The 21,048-nt window shown below is 55.6% G+C and overlaps 1 protein-coding gene across 6 annotated transcripts in view; it reads left to right on the top strand.

Moving 5' to 3' along the window:
* TSPAN18 (tetraspanin 18) overlaps nt 1-21,048 on the top strand; it is a 178,235-nt gene that overhangs the window by 138,012 nt on the left and 19,175 nt on the right. For 5 of the 6 annotated variants that reach the window (XM_059140438.1, XM_059140478.1, XM_059140456.1 and 2 more), the window contains 2 exons: nt 12,924-13,006; nt 20,709-20,781. In XM_059140438.1, the coding sequence (XP_058996421.1) occupies nt 20,719-20,781 (63 nt within the window). In that variant the 5' untranslated portion in view covers nt 12,924-13,006; nt 20,709-20,718. Of the gene's footprint in view, nt 1-7,139; nt 7,159-12,923; nt 13,007-20,708; nt 20,782-21,048 lie in introns of those variants that run through there. The other variant, XM_059140486.1, reaches the window with a different exon arrangement.

The following is a 21,048-nucleotide window of genomic DNA, read 5'->3' on the forward strand; positions in this document are numbered from 1 at the left end:
GGAAGGTCAGTCCCCTCTGGGCACAGCCGGGCAGCTGGGCATCACCACTAAGGTTGCCCCAAGGATCCCTAAATCCATATTTCAGAGAGAACCCCAACTTTAAAATGGGGTGAGGTCACTGCAAAGTAGCAGAGAGAGGGCTGGAAAGGCCTGGCTTTCCAGTTCATGCATCCAAGGTATCCATACCTCAGAATGTTGCCGAAGGTTCTGCTGAGGTGCAGGTGAAGGCGCGTGGAGCCCAGCATGCGAGGGGGCCCTCCCGGGGCAGGGGTCCCTGCTGCATGCTGGGCCTGCTTCTAAGTGCACGCGCATTGTGTCACCCCAACTGACCCGGGAGGCACGGCCTGTCCCGGGGGGCACACAGTGAGGAGAAGGTTTATTCCCACCCCTGACACCTCTTGTCCCTCGGGTAATGGGATCCGACTTCTCTTTGGGGTTAGCTCTGACTGGAACATCTGCCTTAGAAAGCCCCGTATGATGCCTCTGCAGGAGACCGGTTTCCCACGGACTTTCTTCTCCAACATTTGCTGTTCAGAATTACACCAAGGATGGAGCATCCCATGGGATAACGGCCTCAAGCGAAGCTCAGAATCATCTTCCCGGTGCTCTAGATAGCTACCGTATATCCTGCTGTTTGGGTCCGCCTAGACGTGACCTAGCTCTGCCCGTGTGGTCAGGGCCTGGTGGCTCTAAAGTCTCCTTAGAGGGGCGCAGACAAGAAGTGACTTGCTCAAGGTCACACTGGAGCCTCCTTGTCACACAGCCTCCTTGTAAAGCCTGCTCCTTGTGCCCCCACCCCCACCCCTGCCCCCGCCCCATCCCTCTGTGGCTCCTGCCCCATGAACTTGCTGAGGCTTCCTTTCTTAATTATGGGGCTGCCAGGGGGGAAATGAAACACCTGCCGGGTTCTTCCTCTTCCCAGCAAGGAGGCACCCTAAGACCCCCTCCTCCCAGCGGGGCCCCAGAGGCCCTGAGGTTACCTCCAGCAAGCCAGCTTTGTAGAAGGGCTCAGACATGCGGAGCCTCTAAATTAACTGTGGCCGCCACCTGCTGGGAGTCACAGTTCCAGGGCAAGGGTTAGGGGATTTGTGTCCAGGCCTGGTGAGGTATGCTTTTAGGGGAGTGTGGCAGCTGACATAAGCAGGTAGCCTCCCCAGGAAACGGTCAGAGTGCGTGCGTGCGTGTGTGTGTGTGTGTGTGTGTGTGTGTGTGTGTGTATGCGAGTGCATACACGCTCGCCCTCACTTTTAGAAGGGGGACAGAGAGCAGACAGAGGCAGAGAGAGGACTCAGATGGACAGGCAGAGGCTGGCCATAAAGTTGGAACTTGAACCCAGATAACAGGACCAAGGACATACCTTCTATCCTGACCTCAGGAACTGCAAAACAGGTGATTTGAGCTCAGCCTGAAGCCCCTTCTGAGGACTTTCACCCCCACAGTGCAGAGGACACACGGGGGGTGGGGGGTGCTGGCACACCTGCTGTGTGTGCCACAGAGCAGCCCCAGTGTGCACAGAGAGCATGGGGCCTTCACTGCCAAGCTCATGCACTTGTGATCCTGTGTCCGTAAGGGGTGGGTCCCACCTTCCTCTGCTCCCCAAGTGCTGCTTTCAGCCAGCCTTCCTAAACCCTGTCCCCTGGATTCCTCTGTAGGCTGCGGACTGGGCTGTGTTTGCATGTTTATAAATGATGGGGTCTGTGTGTCACGTATTCAGACCACCATTTCCGTTCCTAAAAGGGCGATCCTTGAATCCTTTCTACCCAGAAGTGGAGCCCATGATCCCTAGATGTGTGCTCAGCCTTGGCGCTGAGAGCCATGAACTTGGCTCGGGCCTGGCCGAACAGGAGGTGTGGCTTCCAGATGAATGATGGTAGGGCTCTAGCTTCTCGAGAGCTTTCTCATGTCTCAGGCAGAGTGATCTCATCGGCGCTCCCGTGACCACGAGACTACAAGGTCCACAGAGGCTCATGGAGGGCACAGCCACACTGGTAGTGAGTGGGAGAGAGGAGTCCCCCTGTCCCTCTAATGCCTTTGGCCACTGCCTCCCTAGGGCAGCCCACAGAGGATGAGTAACTTGCTCAAGATTATGCTGCTGACTGGTGGCAAAGCAAAGCCTAGGTCCCGAGCCCCCCACTTTTCCCTCTTTTCTAGTGGGTTTCTTAATTCTGGAGAATTCCATGGCTTACCCCACCAGCTCTGAGACATCTTAGACACCCTCTAAACCCAGATGCTGGAACTAACTGCCTGGGTTCTAATGCCAGCCTAATAGCTGTGCCACTCTGGCCAAGTTACTCCAATTCTCTGTGCCTCCGTTTCCCTGTCTGTAAAATGGGCATAATAATTGTGCCTGCTTCAGAGACTGTTGCAAAAATGACATGAGTTAATCGATATGAAGTGTTGAGACGTATGGTTGGCATGTAGTAAGCACTCTGTCAATGCTAGCTTATCATCGCCATCATCAACCCCTTCCTCCCTTCCCTGGGGATGCAAAGGCCATGACTGGCTCAGAGTTGGCCACACCATCGACCAGCCTCTCTGCCACTTCTCATTGCTGTTAGGCCTTCCCAGGCACAAGAGGTGAATCAGAGGGCGCATCCTTGGCTTAGAATAGGCTCTGCCTGGGTCATCTGTCATTTGTTAGAACCGCAGAAGACCTGCAGCAGGCAGGCCCACCAGGGCTGGCCAGACATGGTATCTCCATGTGATGGACTCAGCAGTAGCAGGGCCAAGTCCATGGGGTCAGCCTTCCTGGTCCTCTGGCAGTCCTGGTGCAGGGGAGCCCCACTCCAAAGAGTGCTTGACAAAGGATGCATTCCAGGATTCAGACAAGACAGTAGGGCCAGGTGCATCAGAGGGTGACCAGTTCCAACTCCTCCAGCCCCTTCAGCTGGAAAGCTCCCCCAAGGGCTGTTCAGACCCTCAGACACTCAGACCCTCACATGCCACCCCTGACTAGCTGCCAGAGGCACAGCCAGAGCCCTGCTTGCTGTGGTTAACTTAGCCTCTAGGCCAGGGTTTGCTGATTGCTGAGGGCACTGCTCTCCACCCACACGGGCCCCCTTAGGCACTCCCCATAACCTTAGGGGGAGCTTAGGTCCTCCCCATATCCTGGGCCCTCCCCATAACCTGGAGCTGCTTCCATCTTTATCCTTGTGTGCCCAGTGAAGCCACTGAGGCTCAGAGAGGTGTTATGAATTGACAGCAGCTGCCTAGCCTGGACACAGGGCTGGAACCCAGTTCTCGGAACACTGGGCCCTGTTCCCTCCCATTCTCTGCCCCCTGCCGAGCAGTTGCGGGGGGGGGGGGGCACATTCACTTCTAATCTGCTGTTTTAACCCAAGGTCAGTCCCCAAATATTCCTTAGGGCCAGGGCTCTGCAATCAGTGAGCCAAATCCTGCCTTGTTTTTTTTAATAAATAAACTTGGGTTGGCCCCCAGCCATGACCATTCCTTTACATGTGATCTGTGGCCACTTTCTCCAACAAAGCAGAGTTGAATCATTGTGACAGAAGCAATATGTCTGCAAAGCCTCAAATATTTACTGTCTGGCTCTTTAAGGAAAAAGTTGCCACCTCTGCCTCAGATGAGTTCCTGGCAGATCCTCTTCTGTCCCCTTCCCGAGGTCTTCCATCCTGCCCAGCACCAGCTCATGGGAAGAACTCGAGGTGGGGATTTCTATGCTATTGGACAGATGGAGAAACCAGGACCTGATGAAGTTTTATTTTTCATTATTAGGATTTTGTCAGAAGGAAGCAGAAATCCTCTTGGGGCGCCCCATAAGACCGAATGCTTGCTCACCCCCAAAGCTTCCGGGCAAGGTTGCCAGCATCTTTTCTGGCTTGAGAGTAATGATGTTTGGTGGGGTTGGTGACGGGCTTCTGTGGAGGATGGAGGATGCCTTCATTCCCCGTTGTCTGAGCCCCCACCCCCCACACCCCCGGTCCCTGTCTCCACCCAAGCCCAGCCTTTTCCCTCCCCAACCCCTGACCTGCATCCTTCTTCAGGACCCTCCTCCGAGGAGCAGCTGGGTTAATTTTTTATGGGGAGGAAAGAAAACAGGGCTCTCTGACTCCAGCCTGTCCCTCTGCTCAGGCCCCGCCCCAGGTTTTTCTTTGATTCATTTCCTCACAGGCTCTTCTCAGCCAGACAGGAGCTTTGACACGGTCTCTCTCGGTTTTTTGGGTGTTTGCCCTCCAAAACTTGAGCTGCACATACCTATAGTCATTCTCCTTATGGGAAGGGGTTGTGGCCGCCCTAATTCGGGCCAGGTGACTAGACTCAATGCAGTTGCCCTGGGAAGACCCAGTGCCTCTAATATTTATTGCCTAGCAAATGTAACTGCGGCAAGGACTGCCCTGGACAGGAGGCTAGGAGGGGGAGGGAGCAGGCTTGATTTCTGCTCCAGGGACAGTTCCTGGGCCTTGGGGGGGAGGGGATACAGGGGAGTTCAGGGATTCTCACCCCGTTGGGGGAGAAGGAGCGGGGAGCCTCACCCAGTCTGCCCCAGTACAGGAAACCCGTTAACTCGGGATAGGGAAGCTTCAGGATCACCTGGGATAACCCAGCTTTGAGGGGCCTCCCCTCCATGCTGCACCAGGCATCACATAGGCAGGATGGACATGAGCCAGGACCAGAGAAGTCCCCTCACTGAACACACAGGCTGAGATACTAAGAAGCTCAGGGCAGAGAGGAGCAAAGCGAAATTGATAGGACATTGACAGCAACCCAGGTCATTGAAATAATGGCCGCCAAAGGGAAGGCACCACACCTGGGATCCACACCCACCTTGAACAGGAGCTGTGTCACCTCAGGCAAGCTCCTTAACTCTTCTGAGCCCTGCTCAGGGAGTTACAGGGAGCCCAGTTCTCTGTAAATTAAAATCATCTCCTTAACTCCTCTGAACCCTGCTCCTTGTAAATTAAAATCATCTCCACCCTGCCTGCCTTGCTGGATAGTTGTGAGGAAGAAGGAAGGGCGTAAGTTTGGGAGGGCTTTGGGAGGGGTAAAGCGGGGTATTGAGGGAAAGCATTGTGCTTGTGATTGATGTCAAGCCGGACAGAATTTCCTTAGATGCCAGGAGGGACTTCCCTCCTTGAGGAGACATCAGAATAAAATCACGGGTTTATGCCCCTTATGGAAGATCTTTAAGACTAAGTTCAGCTCGGTTTGCCTGTTTAGCTATCCTTGACGTTGGCAGAGGTGTGGGCCAGATGACTCTGGTTGTCTTTTTTGTGATACTGTAGTTCATTCAATCAGGCAGAAAGGACCCAGTCGACCTGTCTGTGAGTGTGTGTGTGTGTGTGTGTGTGCACGTGTGCCTTCTGGTCTGTGTATACGTAGCTCTATCTGTCTGGGTATTTATTTGTACATGTGTCCGAGCACGTGTGTCTGTCTGTGAGCGCAGGTCTGCGTGGCTGGGTCGCGTTGTGGTCCGTGTGGGTTTCTGCACATGTGCCTTGTGTGGAGAGCAAGTCAGTGAAGGCAAGCCTCAAGCTGGCTCATATTGCTAAGTCGTTGGAAGAATTTCCTCTTGCCATCCTATCCAACTTTGGAGGATGCGGTCAAAGCTCCGGGGCAAAAAAAAAAAAAAAACAAAACAAAAAAGGACTTTAAGTTTGATTTTAATTCATTTATTGTTTTTCTTACACACATTTCTGAATGTGGGGTAAGAGAACTGGATGAAAAGAACCAGCTCCAGAGTGGACCGGGAGCGGCGGGCCTGAATCCTGCCTCCCCTGCTTACCTGTGATGCTGCTGTCTTACTTCCCCTGGAGGCCTCAGCTTCCACATCTGTGAAATGGGTCTAACAGTGCCTACCTCCCAGTGTCATCATAAGAGTTAAGTGAATTAGGGCATGCAAAGCCCTTAATGTGCTGCCTGGCCCATAAAATGAACTTCGTATATGCTAGCCGTTGCTGCTACCAGTGGAAGCAGTGTTTCTGGCCCTGAATCCCGATAGATGGAGCAGAAAAAGCACCAGCTTTGGAGCCCACTGCCTTGAGTTCATGTATGCCACTTGGCAACTGTGTGGCTTTGGGCCAGTCACTGCATGTCTCTGATCCCACTTTTCTCAGCTGTGACTTGGGACCAATACTAGGCCTGCCCCATAGAATGATAGTGAAGTTCAAAGGAGAGCAGGCAAGAATGTCACATGGTGGCCACTGGACAGTAGGCCCTATTTTTTAAAAAGTCAGTTTCTCTTGTCCACCTACAAGAGAACCCCCCTGCACCTGCCCTCATTAACCCTACTTCCCCTGCTGGTGGAATTCTGGGTCTCACCCACTGCCTGGTTCCCAGTCCTAGTCTGCTTTATCCTGTGGGACATTAGCGGCAGCCACAGAGCCTGGAGCCCTCAGCACCCTCCCCCTCCTGGGAGGTGGGGGTCCTATCTGGCAGGAGATGCCAGGGCTCCCCTGATCCTTCCCCCTCTCCCCCCTCCCCCCACACCCCTCCTCCCCTCTTCAGACCTGTGCCCTTTTCTGCCCTGTTCCCAGGCCCCCTTCATACCCCAGAAGCTATTAAATATTTAAATTCGGTCTGTGTAGCCTAGCCAGGTTGCCCCAGCAACAGCCCTGCATATTTTGGGATGGATTACCAAAGTCTTTCAAGGGGTCTCTTGGAGCTCCAGGCCCTGAAGGGGGATGAAATGTGGGAATGGAGGGAGGGTTAGGGGCTCCTGCTCCCCACTGAGGCTTAGAGATGCAGTTGGCTGTGGCAAATGGGTTAGAGAGGGGAGGCAACACAGGGTTTCCGGACTTGAACCCAGGACTCCCTCATGCCCACCGGCTCCTTCTCTTCACCACTGGCTCTGCCCCGAGCAGTCTAAGAGCCCATCAGCCAGTCAGTGCTTCAGCCCCTAGCAGTGCGCCTTCGGGGGTCTGAAGCCAGCTGGGCCACTGTGGGATGCTCACTCAGCTTCTCTGAGCTCACTCACCTTCTCCGCACTCCCCAATGAATTGGGAGTAGTTGGCCCATTGATGGTGATGTTGGGAACAGGCTCAGCACCATCCCTGGCACGTAGGAAGCAGGAGCAGTTATTAGATCGGTAATACCCCAGCCAATACCCTGTGTGTCCCCTGCAGGGACTCAGAGGAGGCGGGAGACACAGCTCTGGCCACCCAAGGGCTTCTGTCTTGTGGGAGAGGCTCGGCAACAGTGGTATGTTCAGACAGCACGTCTGGTGTCCCCCTTCCCTGCCCCTTCCTGTCGTGGAGCCACAGCCACATTCAACCTTTCCTGTGGGCTTTCCCCGGGCAGAGTTTCGAGGCCACTCCCAGCGTGTGGCAAGGCTGTTCCCAACGTGTGGCAGGGACCATCCAAGCTGGGGGGTCCGGACGATGTCTTCCGCCCCTGACTGTGCTGTGTGCCCTTAGACAGGTCCCCTCCCCAACCCCGCATCCCTGCCCCGCATGCCTGTGTCCTTGGCCACTGGATGGGGTTGACCTCCTTTCTGGAGTAGCGTCCCTCCAGACAGCACGGGATACACTAGAAAACTGAGAGGAGAGGCTGTTCCCCCAACACTTCTTCCTGTGGGTGCCCCTCAGGAAGCAAGCCTGGCTAGGATGCTGGGCCTGTAGGCCTCCTCCTGGTCTCTGTGTAGACTCTGCTCCTTGAAAGCGACCGGAGGGCTGGTGGGGTAGGGGTGGGGGACGGGGCGCCTGGGAGGCCCAGAGCACCCGCGCCTGACCAGGGGACACTGACCACTCTCCTAGATCTCCATCGCAGATCTCTGGGGGAAGCAGGAAAGATGTGGCCTCCCCGCCCCCCCCCCGCCCCCACCAAGCTGCAGGCTCTCTCCAAAGGCAGAATTTAATTCCAGATCATTAAAATCTCTTGGCTGCTCCCTCCTTGGAAGGCTGGCTTTCTTCCTCATTTCTTGGAACCTACACCATCTCTCAGAACCCAAGTGTCCCTGTCACCGTCCCGCAACGATGTCCCCTGGGGCCTGGGAGCCTTGCTGTTTGCTTGGAATGCCCTCTCATTTCCTCCTCCTGCCTCCCTTTCCCCAGATCCCAGGGCAGGCTGTCAGGGAACCTTTCCCCGGGGCTCAGGGAGGCCCAAGGACAGCGCAGGACTTTGGGAGGAGGGCTGGCTTTGGTACTTGTCCTGCCCTTGTTCCTCCCAGCCCTTGGGCTCTGGTGTCCTAAGGCCAAATCCTGTGGCTGGCACACTGAATGACCACTCTTCTCTGCTCACGCCCAGGTTCAAAATGGTTGCCTTGTTTTTAGCCCCTTGACTGTGGCAAGTGAAAGTCTCTGCAGGAGGGTGCACACCTTTGTCCCCAGAGGCCTTTGCAAACAGGCCGTTGGAGCACCAAGGCAGGAAGATGGACCCATTGTCCTGTGTCTGGCATGACCCCTTCTGTGGCTTCAGTCCAGCCCAGATCCATGGAGGGAATGGAAAGTGTGCATTGTGGCAAAGGTTACTATGGGCCTCAGCAGGCCCAAAGTCCCTAGGGCCACACCTCCGGAAGACAGCCAGGGCAGAAGGACAAGGAATCCTGCTTTGTCTGTCCTAACCCTTCTTCCAACCTACTGTGTGACTTTGGACCATTGAGATTACTTCTCTGAGCCTCAGTTTCTTTGCTGGTGGAGCTGAAATGCCCATCTCCTGGGTGATGGGGGGATTCACTCACGTGGCATGCGCTGTGTCCTTTCAGGAGCCAAATGAATTCAGGTGTCAGTCTTGGGAGGCTGCCTGGGGTCGGGGAAGAGCGGTGGACTTAAAATCAGGAGCTCCTGCTTCCAGCTGTGCTGTGTGACTTTGGGCAAGACCCTGGACCTCTCTGGGCCTCAGCATCCACTGAGAAAAGAGGCAGTTGGAGGTCACCCTCACTGAGGCACTTCCTTCTTTGAAGAGTCTCTGATGGAAACAGCCCCATGGGGGTTCTGGGATAGGGGAAAGGGTTGAGCAGGGATCAAGCACCCAGGCCTAACTCAATTCACACCTTAGACATGGGGCCTTCCCAGACCCTGTGGATCAGAGGCTCTGTCCCCTCGACATCCAGGATTCTGTGAGTCTGGGGAACAGGGGAGGCTGGCTGTCTTCTGGGACCCCACTGCATCCCTGGAAGGCTGTGCCTGGTTAACCTTCATGGCGCCGCCCCCAGGAGCCTAATTAGATTTGAGCCCCCGCTCAGCTGTGTCCATGTCCCCGTGTCTGTGCCATCACTAGGCACGCCAGGATTTCGGGCCAATTGCTTGTTTATGAGACTGTCTGTCTTGGGAGGAGGCCCAGCGGGCCTAGCTAGCGAGCAAATAACTCCCCCCCCACCCCCCTTATCCTTGAACCTGATGGCAAGAATCATTTTTCTCCTGACAAGCCTCTGCCCCGTGCGTGTCCTGATGAAGGAAACAAACATGGGTCTCAGAGTCTGGCAAATCTCGGATCGGTTCTGGCTCCGGGAACTTTCTAGCCCCGAGGTGCCTTGGTCTCTCAGGCTGTGAAGGGGCATAACGGTGGCATCATCTATTTTGCAGCGCCTTTTGTGGGATCGAGTAGGATTGCTCTAGGTAAACATCCGTGACCCAGTGCCTTATCAGGGCCCGGTGCTCCCTGGACCCTGGCCTCCCCAGCTCCGAACGCCCTCTCCAGCCCCACCGTTGCTTCTTAGGGGGGCCCAAAACGCTTGGTTGGGATGGCTGTTAACATTCCTCTCTGAGCGTGGGGTTGTGACCAGGCACTAGATTTGAGTCAGCCCTTGCGGAAGGAAAGCCACTGGTGTCTGTGCCTGGGACCACGCCCAGGGCTGGCACTAGCGGGGTCCTGCCATGCAGGAAGGAAGGAACTGGGTGTGCAGCCACCAAAGTGCTTTCAGCTCCATCATCCCCCCTCCCCCCACCCCCCCACCCCACCCCCGCCAACCCGGGGCTGCAGCAACTCTGAAAACCCCCATCTTGCAGGTGAGGAGACAATTGCTGAGGAGGCAGACTGGCCCAGGTCTCGCAGCTTGGCGGGGCAGAGCCCTACTGGGGGGGAAGCTAGGTTGCTGCAGGTGTGATGGCTCCAGGGGGACACTGAGGCTCTGCCCTAGCTCACAGCGCCTCACCTGGCCAGGGCTCTTGCAAGAGTCTTTTGGGCTCTCTAACCCACCCCATACCGGCATTTTGCTTCCTCCCATGAGGCTTCTCCATTGCTCATGTCCACTTGCCTCCTTCTTTCTCTCTCTCCAGAAATTATGCCCGGGGGGGCCGAGGGCAGTGAGAGTAAAAGGAGTGATTTATGAACTGAGCTGTTCTCCTTAATCAGAGGATCCCTCCCAGGCCTGCACTGTGCAGATGGGATGGAGCCGCCATCCCAGGCGGTAGGAGGGGCAAGGTTAATAAAGCTGTCTGGCCCAGGCAGGGGCCTGCACAGGAGAACCCCGCAGCGCTGCTGCGTGACCTCACCCGTCTCTGCCCCTCTCTGGGCCTCAGGGCTCCCATCTGTCAAGAGGTGGCGGGATTGGGTCATCCCCCTGGGGCCTCCAGCTGGCACAGGGAACAATGCTGGCTGGCTCTCTGGGAGTCTGCCTGGTTGCCTGATTCAGGACAGAGCAGCCCCAGATTGGAAATTCTGAAGCCCAAGGCGTAGCTCTTCCTCTTTCGGGTGCCCTCTCCAGGGGCTGGTGTCTTGTCGCGAGCTCTGGTCTGGAGTCCAGCGGCTTATGCCTGAATCGTGGCCATGTCTGGCTGGCCATGGGAACAAACTCAGGCCAGTTCGTTCCATTCTCTCAATCTGCCTCGTATGGAACACGGGATAGTAGCGGCACCGACCTCATAGGCATGGAGCATGCAGGGGAACAGAGGAGAAGTACTTAGCAGACGCTGCTACGTGGTTAGCACACCGCACTGTGAGTTACCGTTAGAGCCAATTACCGCAAATTGTAGCGGAGTTTGGAGCCACTTGGGGGAAAGATGTTTATAGCCATCCCAACCAGACCATTTGCCACAGTTCTCACCTATGCCCACCTCCACTGATGACTCCACTTACTTCTGATTTATGATGGTGCTAGTAATACCAGCTACCCATGGGAAGAGTGCTCGGAGGTTTCCAAGGGTTTTTGTATCATATCAGTCAATTTCACAAGCTTCATATCACGAATTTTTTTTTAAGATGTATTTATTTATTTGAGAGAGAAAGCATGAGCAGGGGGGAGGGGCAAAGGGAGAGGGAGAGAGAGAGAGAGAGACTCCACTCTGAGCGCAGAGCCAGACTCAGGGCTCGATCCCAGGACTCTTGAGATCATGACCTGAGCTGAAACCAAGAGTCAGATGCTTAACGGACGGTGCCCCCTGGTTGCCCCCATATCATGAATGCTTACAACCCCCTTTGAAATCAAGAATCACAGATTTCAGAGAAGAGCCTGGCATCTCAGGGAGGGTCAGTGACTTTCTGAAGGTCTCCAGGGAGCCAGCTGAGGCAGGTGCCGTCCCAGCTGTGGTGGCACACATGTGGCAGGCATCCCTCAGCCACCCTTTGCCAGCATCCCCTCATGCAGCTCTTTGCTGGGTCAGGAAACAAGTTAGGCACCGGGCTTTGGGCTGGGGGAGCAAGAGGGGCAAAGAGAGATGGGAGGCTCTTCAGGGCAGTCGGAACCGCAAAGAGGGGTGAGCCCATTTCAGACCAGGAGCCACCATACAATGGGGCAGGGATAACCCATGACAAGGAGGCAGGGCTTCCTCTTGGGAAACAGCCATGCCTGTGGGATCCTTGTTTTCAGGTGTCGTGAGCGCCCAGCGAGCTCACATGTGACCTGTAGCCCAAAGTTCTGGGGCAGATCCAGAGGCAGGCAGGTGACAAGTCTGCCATGTGGGTGTGTTTGAGCCAAATCAAGGTACCGGCTCCCAGGGCATCCACAAGCTGTCAGGAGGGAGGGAGGTCCCTGCTGGCCTCTGCCTGGCCTCACCTCCATGCTTCCTGGAGACTTGCTCCCCTGGGCCGCCCCTTCCCTGAGAACCACTCTTCCGCCCTGCTGCCCCTAGTGGAATGGAGTTACACCCGTGGACAGTTAGTCCCCCTAGTTAGTTCCCAGCCCTATTGTCTTCCCTTTGTTTGTCTCCTCTAATTTCTTCCACCACCCGACACAGAGGGCGAGCTTACTGGCGTCTCCAGTCCCAAACACCACCAACCGTGGGGGCTCACACATGTCCCCGTTCCTAACATGGCACCCAGCACACAGTAGGTGCTCAAATGTGTCTCCTGAGCTGGTACAGGTGTGGATGGAGAGGAGTCTTTCGTCCACCAGCCCTCCGCTGATGTGAACGGGAAGGGATCTCAGCGGGCCCCCGAGACCCCCAAGTCTCCCCCAACCCCCGCCATGAGAATGCCTCTTGCCGCCCAAGTTCCACAGCCTCACTTTTCCAGGCCATGGGATTCCCCTAGGTGTGGCTGGACACGAGCCTCCATCTGGCCCATTTGGACAACTGAGAGCAACCCTTATTTCCACTGCTGCGGTCTGGCTCCGGCCAGAAGGCTAAGTCCTCTGTGAGCCCGAAGCAACGCTTTCCGGCATCTGCTTTTCTCCGCCAGGAGCCAGGATTTCTGGGGCAGGGGGGTTTGCGGAACACACCCCTGCTGGCACTCTCTGCTGGGGCCTCCCCACAGGTGCCCAGGTGACGTCCAGGTGTGTGGGTCACCACGCCCGCTTGTCCTCCTAGTGCCTTGGCCGCATGCGGTGTGTCAGTGCAGACCGAGCCTGTGCCAGACGCTGAAAGTGTCTTAAAGCTGTGGTTCCCCCTCTGGGCCGAGGGCAGGCACCCCGCGCAGGCCTCCCCAGCTGGAGTGGGCCCAGATGCCAAGAGCTTTTCATTAGCGCTAATGGACCCAGATTAGCAAGACACTTGCCCTGTGTGCCTCCTTAGGGCAGGTTTTCATAAACAGCTTCTAGAACGTGGCTGCTCCTTACTGACTTCCTATAGTAATTGAATATCTTCCCCTTCTAGGACAAGCTGGGCCAATAAAAGAACACACAAGAGCCCCTCTGACCGGGAGATTCTGTCCTGCTGACGCCCAAAGCGCTGCCCAGGTAAGAAGACAGCCCTGGCGCCCCGCTCTCCCTGTGTACCGCTGCCCTGTCCCCTGACAATGCCCTGCCTCGTCCTCAGCTCTTTCTCAGTCTGTCTTGGCCCACGTCACCGCCTGCTGTCTGCCTTTCTCTGTCTCTCCCTCTCTTTCTGACCGCTCTTTGTTTCTCTGATTTGCAAGATCTGCGCTGTTTTCTGTCTCAGTTTCTCTTTTCCCACTATTCACCCATTCAGACGTCTGAATGGCGGACCCACTGTGTGCCAGGCACTGCTCAGGAAGTTAGAAATCAGGCGGTGGATGAACCAAGTCCCCGTCTTCAAGGAGCATGAGTTCTAACAAGGGGATACTCATGCTACCGAGATCAGCAAGCACAGGACTGAGCCAGGAGCGCTTTCCCAGGGCCCTGACCTGGCCTTTGTAGACCGGGGCGCTTGGCTCACATCCATCGCTAACTGGTCTGCTGACTTGGCCGCACCCTCTTTCCATTTCTCAGCCTCTTTTCTTGCTTCCAAAGTGAGGGGAGCTGACTGGTCAGAGCTGCGCTACCAGCTCATGACCAAGAACTTCTGTTAGGGAAATGAAAAGTTTCACTTAAATCCCCTTAAAGCTCTGAGCCACCTGGTTTTATTGTACGAGAAATGGTCACTTGTGTCTGGGGTCACGTTGTACGATGAAACACTCGTCTGTGAGCCCAGAGCCGTCACTAGGCCAGGAGAGGGTACACCATAATAGGAGCCTTGAGACCGTGAAATCCAGGACAGCAAGCCCCCCACGCCCACCCCCATGCTCACCCTGGGGCGGGACCCCTGCGTGGAAGGGCAGCTGGGACCGCAGCTCCTCGCCCACTCCCCTGCACGTGGGGAGTTGAAAGCACACGAAACAGATTCTGCCTAAAACATCGACTCCCACAATTCATCCCTCTGGGACCCAAGACATAAAAGGATTTTCTCTAGCAAACAGTGCCGCCTTTACCAGTCATTTCCTGGGTATACACTGCAGTTTCTCTTGCATTTTTGTACGGCAAAGTCATACATAGCGGGGGGCCAGAACTTCTGAACAACCCAAGAAGTAGGGTCCCCACCCTGGGCTGGTTTAATTGCCCCCCAAACCCAAGCTCCTTGCCCCTTGAGGCAGCCGGTGCCGAGCAGATGGTTTCTGAGTGTTTATTCGCAATCCTGAAAATAGCTTTAGGAAATTGTTAGTCTCGGGGAATCCCGTTTGAGAACCGCTCTCCCCACTCAGAAATCCTCCTCCGTATCTGAGTCCTCTCTTGTCCTTCTATGGGGAACTTGGCCTATGTATTGGTGTCTGGGAGAGTAGGAGGGAGAGGAGCCACCTCGGTGGGGGGTTGGGGGGCAGGGAAGGAAGAACGGACAGAGCCATCGAGTGCCGGGCGTGGTGCCAGGAGCTCTGCGTCTGTGCCCGTTCAATCTTCGGTGCAGAAGATTTCCTGAGGAGGCCAGCATTCCTGGCCCCATTTCACAGATGTGAAAGGAAAGACCCAGAGAAGCTCTGTGCTTGTCCAAGGCTGCGAGGCTGGAAAGTAGAAGGGCCAGGCTCCCCACCAGGTCCCTGTCACCTCCAGGGATTTGAGGAAACCCCAGTGGGCCTTTCACCCTCGGCCCTAGGGAGGGTGTATCTTCTCCCTTCAGCAGAGAGACCTCCCTTGCTCCTTCATAAGTGCCTTTGAACATCATTTCTGAGAAACAGCTAAGCCCTTGGACCTCATAGTTTCATGATTCTTCCCAGCTCACCTTCCGGAGACTGTCTCTGTCCCCACCCTGGGCTGTGATTCGCTTAACTTCCAAAGGCATTGTGGGTGACTGGAGCTCTCACAGGACCCAGGCAGGTACCAGGGGTTCCCGTCCCTCTTGTCCTGCTAGTTGGCTCAGGAGATGTGTCCCACACTCAGAAACGCCTGGTGGCAGGTGGAACTGACAGGCATCGGTCTTGTGATTTCACCCTGGCGGTGGCTAATGACCCAGAAAGCTGATTGCCCTGGACAGGGAGAAATGAGGTGGCCTTGGAGGTATGAAGACAGGCTTGAATCGTGGAGAAGAGTAGGTGAAGGGGGCAAGGGAATTAGCACTTATCGAAAATGATGATGAAGACAGACATGGGTTCAAATCCTGACTCAGGCACTTCTGTGCTGTGTGACATGAGTCACACAGTGTGGATGAGTGATGGTACCTCTCTGAGCCTCAATCTCCTCACCTGATAAGTGGAGATGACATTACCTCTATCCTGGAACTTTAGGAGGATTGAGATTGTGCCTATCCGTTGGCCCATGGTAAGAATTTAATATCCGCCCGCTGATAACTGGCTGTTCTAGCATCAGCTGTCATTTTACTGAGCCCCGCGCTCTGTATTTTCCATGCATCGCATGGAAACCATCATTTTTATACTAATTCTAAAGACAAAGAAATGCAGATGTATACGGTTTAGGAACTTGCCCCCCGCCACCAGCTAGGCTTGGTGGGGTGGGATTCAATCCCTGGTCAGGCCCCAACACCCTCTCTGCACTCACACCCCTCACCCTGGAGTGGAAACTTGGCCTCTGGATCTCCCTCAGCCCTCTGGCTCCCATCATCTCTTTTTTTCTACCTGCTCACCTCTGAGGTTGTCAGAGGCTCTTCTTCCCAGGAGACACACTCCCTTTACTACATATGTCTAGGAGCCCAGCACGCCGCAAGCTACCCATTAGATGTAATCTGTAATGAGCGCGGTACGTAATAAATATAGGTAGCCCGTTTATGAGCTGCCATATTTATTATGCCCCTTAATTGCTACAAAGCCATGGAGAGCAGCTTTGCCTCAGTGGGTTGAGGAGGGGTCTGCTAGAGCCTGGACCCCTGCAGACACCCAGCGTCTTAGTCAGGCTGTCCCTTCTGCCTTCCAGAGGCCCATCCAGTTCAAGTTCAAGCCTGATGGAAGGAACTGACAAGTCGTGAAACTGCTCCATCATTTTGCAGAGGGAGATGCTGAGGCCAGAGAGAGGAAGTGACTTGCAGGGTAGGAGGCTCGGGCTCTGGACTCCCAGTCCAGTGCTCCTTCTGCCCTTCTCTCTATCTGAAAGCTGCCCCCAGAGCCAGGTGGAGCACAGGATGTGGAGTGAGCTGAGCAGCGTGCTTACAAGCCCTGGGATATTGGGCAGGGTGCTTGGCTTCCCTGAGCCTCGGTGTTCTCATCTGTACAAGGGACAGTGCTTCTCACTTTGTGGGAACATTGAAAGAGTCCGGGCACGCACTCCGTGGAGCTGGCACATGAGAGTGCTGAGTCTCAGCAGACGTGTGGAGTTGGGTCAGCCTGATACCAAAGGAAGAGGGGGGTCAGAATGCAGGACCTAGGGTTTAGGGCACTGTCCTGGGGTCCTGAGCTCAGAGAGTCCCGTATACCTGCTGGGTTGGTGTGACCGTGGGAAGAGCTGTCCACCCCGCTCCAGGCCAGCAAGGCACTGACTTCTCACCACATGCTGCGATGTGGGCCCTTGATGTCCATTCTTGCAGGCGGGGAAACTGAGACTCCCAGAGTTTGGGTCATTTAGCAAAGACACAGTGGTAGAAAGATGAAGAACCAAGATCGGAGCCCAGGTGTGTTCAACTCCAAAGCCTATGCTCAGAACCACGATGTTTAAATTCAGGTGACATGCTGTTTCTAGAAGGCTGGAGATGGGGCACCGCTGTAGGTGAGCCTGGAGATTGCCTCCTGGGGAGCTGCCCTGGAGGCAGAGAGCCTGAGCTGAGGGCTGATGGAGGAGACAGAGATCACCACAGTTAAGGATGAGGGTCAAGATGGTCAAGTACAGGTGGGCCCCGGCGCAGACCAATCGGAAGACAGGCTGGCTCTACAGCTGGCCAGCCAGACCTGGGGGTCCCCAAGGAATCTCAGCCCTCCCACTACCCACTGGGAGGGTGGGTCCCAGGACAAAGGAAGGGCCAGGTCTTCCTGATCCTGCCTATTGGGAGATCTGGAGAGAAAGACAGGCCAATGGGGCATCAGAAGGAGCCACGTGGGGACTGTGCTCACTCTGGAGGGCAGAGCAGAGAGAGGAAAGGAGGTAGCTGGGAGCCCCCCTGCTTGTGCGGATCCTCATGCCCCCCTCCTTCTAACTGCTGGAGGGGTCGGAGGACACAAAGACGCGCTACCCACAAAGCCCTTAGCCTCGCACCAGGCTTCCTGCCCAGGCTGTTTAATTAACATTCGCTATGTGGCCAGGTTTTGTGCAATCCAGACCACGTACCAATCCCTGCTGCGCCCCAGGAGGAGGACACAGCTGCCATCCCACGCCTCCAGGCTGGTGACGTAATGCCACACAGTGTGTGTGTGTGTGTGTGTGGAGGGGGCAGCGGTGGAGATCAGCAGAGGCCGTGGGAGCTCCTGGGAAGGCAGGGACAGGCCTGGGGGGAGGGGGCGCTGTCAGGGCAGGAGGTGATGCCTTGAGGGATGAACAGGGATTAGGTGGGAAGGGAGGAGGTGCAAGGCAATCCCAGCAGAAGGGATTAGCTTGAGTGGAGGCACTAAGTGAGCTCCGGGGACTGTCCTTTGATGTTGGCGATGGGGCAAGGAGAACAAAAAGGTGGCTGTGGGGGTCTTGGAGGACCTCGCTGTCCACAGGTAAGGGGCGGCTGGTCTCCTGGAGAGCCTAGGCGGTTCGCGGGGGACATGATGTGGCTGGACATGCCTTGCTGAAAGGCCCCTCTGGGATCACTGGCTGGAATGGGTGTGGCTGGAAGTAGGGAGACCAGGCCTGGGCCGAGGCCACATGTGGGTGAGAGAGAGGAGGTGGGAGCAGAGAGGCTGGGGGCGCTTGAAACATCCCTGGGATGGAGTGGGTGGGGTCACCAGATTCTAGCTTTGGAGGCAGATGGCACTTCATGAAGTCAGGCTACAGCTCAGTGAAGGAAAGAAGCATCACACACACACACACACACACACATATGCATGCCCTCCATCCTTTGTTCTTCCAAATTAGACGGCCTGGGTTAAAATCTCAACCTCCCCACTCACCAGCTGCAGCCTTGGGCAAGTTGCCTAGCCTCTCCCTGCCTCAGTTTTCTTCTCTAGAAAATGGGAATGATGATTGTACTAATCTCGTAGGTTGTTGTGAGTTCATACGTGTCTAGTGTGGAGGATGGGGCCCTACACCTACTAAATGCTCATGTCCTTATTCCCAGGGGTGGCGACCAGCCGGGTGACCCCAGGTGACCCCAGGAACCCTGTGTTCCCCTTCTCTCACCTGATCTAAGAAAAGCCCTTGGGCCAGGCACTTTGGAAGCCCAAAGGCTTCAAGCCTGGATCCCTCGGCTCAGGGTCACTGCCTGATTTTCTCTTGGAGCGGTCTTGGGTTCGTCATGGTGTCTCCTGATGCATTTGGGTTCTGCCACCCGATAAAATAAGAAAGCGCATCTGGCTCGGAAGTTCTAGGCCCTGCCTCAGTGTCCCCTGCTCGGCTCTGGCCTCAATCGGACACGATCAGCTGAGCAGAGCAGCTGGCAGGAGCTGGGCAACGAAAGGAGGGAAGCCTTTGGGCCCCAGAGCCCTTGCCTGCCTGACCCAGCACCTTCCTCATGGACTCCCAGGTGCCTAAAGTGGTGCCATGGCCACTGCCCAGCCAAGGTCAATGCTTGGCTCACCAGCAAAAACCACAAGGAGAGGAGATGAGAGGCACCAGCCTTTTCTGCACACCCTTCCCCAACGGCAGGGTCTGCCTCTGCTTTTCTCTGCATGGATTCAAATGTACTTTTTTTTTTTTTTAAAGATTTATTTATTTATTTATTTGACAGAGATCACAAGTAGGCAGAGAGGCAGGAAGAGAGGCAGGCAGAGAGAGAGGAGGAAGCAGGCTCCCTGCCGAGCAGAGAGCCCGATGTGGGACTCGATCCCAGGACCCTGAGATCATGACCTGAGATGAAGGCAGCGGCTTAACCCACTGAGCCACCCAGGCGCCCCTCAAATGTACTTTTTAAAAATCTGCTTGCCTCGACCAAAGTGCCACGTGGGGCTGGTCCTGTCATCACCAAGTGCAGTGAGCTAGGAATGCAGGAGACGAGTGTAGCTCCATCTATGAGGCTTTCCTTGCTGGGAGGGCATCGGGTTATGGTCTGGGATTGGCAGAGGGCAGATTTGCTGAGCCTGCTGTGTCCCAGGCACTGTGCATGGGCTTCGGTGTCAGATCTTAGCATTGCTTCCTGCACGCTCTGTGACCGATAATCACATACACCTTGCCAGGCTGACCTGAAAATTTGCCATAAAATTTGCCCACACCTCATTGGCCGTTAGGAGATTTAAATGAGATCATAGGTGGAAAGCACTCAGCACAATATTAGCACACAGCAGGTGCTCCCCAAATGGAGATTATGATGGTATAGATTAATCCTAATAAGCCTGGCGACAACCAGGGTAAGCAGGACTTATCAGGCTTACTTGTGGGCAAGGCACACTGAGCCCAGTTCTCTCCAGAGGGAGGATGGAAAACCGTGGAAAGAAACAAAGCGCCATCTTCCCCCACATTTCACACCACCCAACACGTACTCCCAGAACCCTTTGCACCACGTCCTGTCCTAGAAGGGCAGACCACCTTCCAGGGTCTTCTGGAGCGGGACTCAGAACAAGCTGAGCTGCAGCCGTGCCCCTTACCAGCTGGGGGAGGTTGGCCTGGGTATTTTCAACTCCTGTGGACCTCAGACCCCTGTCCCAATTCACTCCCCTATCCTTGAGATTCGGCTGGGAGGAAGCTTCTCTTATTAACCCCCCGGGGGCCGTCATGAAGAAAGTATGGCAATACGGACTACTGAATATGGACGTGACTATGGGCTTGAAGTCTGACTCGTGAGAGCAGATGCTGCCTGCTTCCCCCGGGGATGCGGAAGGGCTGCATCTTGTTGGTTTCAGGCTCCGGCGCCTGGCACACAGTCAATGCACAGTAAATGCTGGCTGAACGGAATCATATGCAGTGACTCACTACTGGGGGCAAACTTTTAGGCAGAGACGGGGAAGGCTCCTTAGGGAGGTGAGATGCCGTAGGTCTCAGGACAGAGATAGTCAGGGCATGAGGAGGGCTTGGCCTCAGGAAGAGGGCTTGGACCCCTAGGTAGGCGCTCACCCCCCCCCCCTTTTCCCCTGTGACACCCCTCCACTGGCCCCGTGGAACAGCCCCAGATCGTCCTGCAGGCTGGAGGCTGTGTGGGGCGGCAGGAAGTTTATGAGGCCCGGATTCTGATCTGGCTCCATGGCCTCAGCAAGTTCCTAAAAGCTCTCAGCCTGAGGGAAGGCTCTCCTCTGCCATCAGGCCGGGTCTCAAGGCAGACCTCCTGGATGCTTGGCACCTGCTAGACGCCGTTCTAAGTGTGCCACAGCTTTATCTCCATGAACCTTCGCGATTCGGCTGGGAGGAGGCTTCTCTTTTTAATCTCCTTCCTCAGGTTGGAAAGAGCAAGCTCCAGAGGGGTAGAGTGATTTGCCCAAAACCACACAGCAAATGACTGGAGGAATTAGGCTTGAACCCAGGCGGGGTGGCTTCCACTCCTTAGGAGTGAGCTTCTCACTCCTAACTCTGGTCCCACGAGGTAAAGAGCTACCTCCCAGAGAGTAAACACTGGCCACAGGGGCAGGGCTGACCACTCAGAACCCCTGGGGGTAGGGGCCAGGGCTCTTCCCAGGTGGGGTCTCCCAGCAGGGAAACTGAGGTGCTTGCTCTTTTGCAGGTAGAACACCATGGAAGGCGACTGTTTGAGCTGCATGAAGTATTTGATGTTCGTCTTCAATTTCTTCATATTTGTAAGTATTGCTGGAACGTGCCCAGGGTCCCCTGAGGCCTCTGCTGGGCGGGCAGAACAGATCGTGGCTTAGAAATAGTCACACTGGGCAGAGTCCTGGGGGCAGGACAGGGGCCAGTGCCAGAAGCAAATGGACCCGGCCAGCCAGAATTTCCTGGACGAGAGGCCCCCAGTGGCGCCTGCCCCACTCTGAAGAGCCCATGGTCACAGAGAGATGTTTGGTACAGCCCCTGGGATGGTTCAGGCCCTCTGACAAAAGGGTAGGAGC

This window comes from Mustela lutreola, chromosome 1 (assembly GCF_030435805.1).
Source record: "Mustela lutreola isolate mMusLut2 chromosome 1, mMusLut2.pri, whole genome shotgun sequence".
NCBI classification, from domain to species: Eukaryota; Metazoa; Chordata; class Mammalia; order Carnivora; family Mustelidae; genus Mustela; species Mustela lutreola.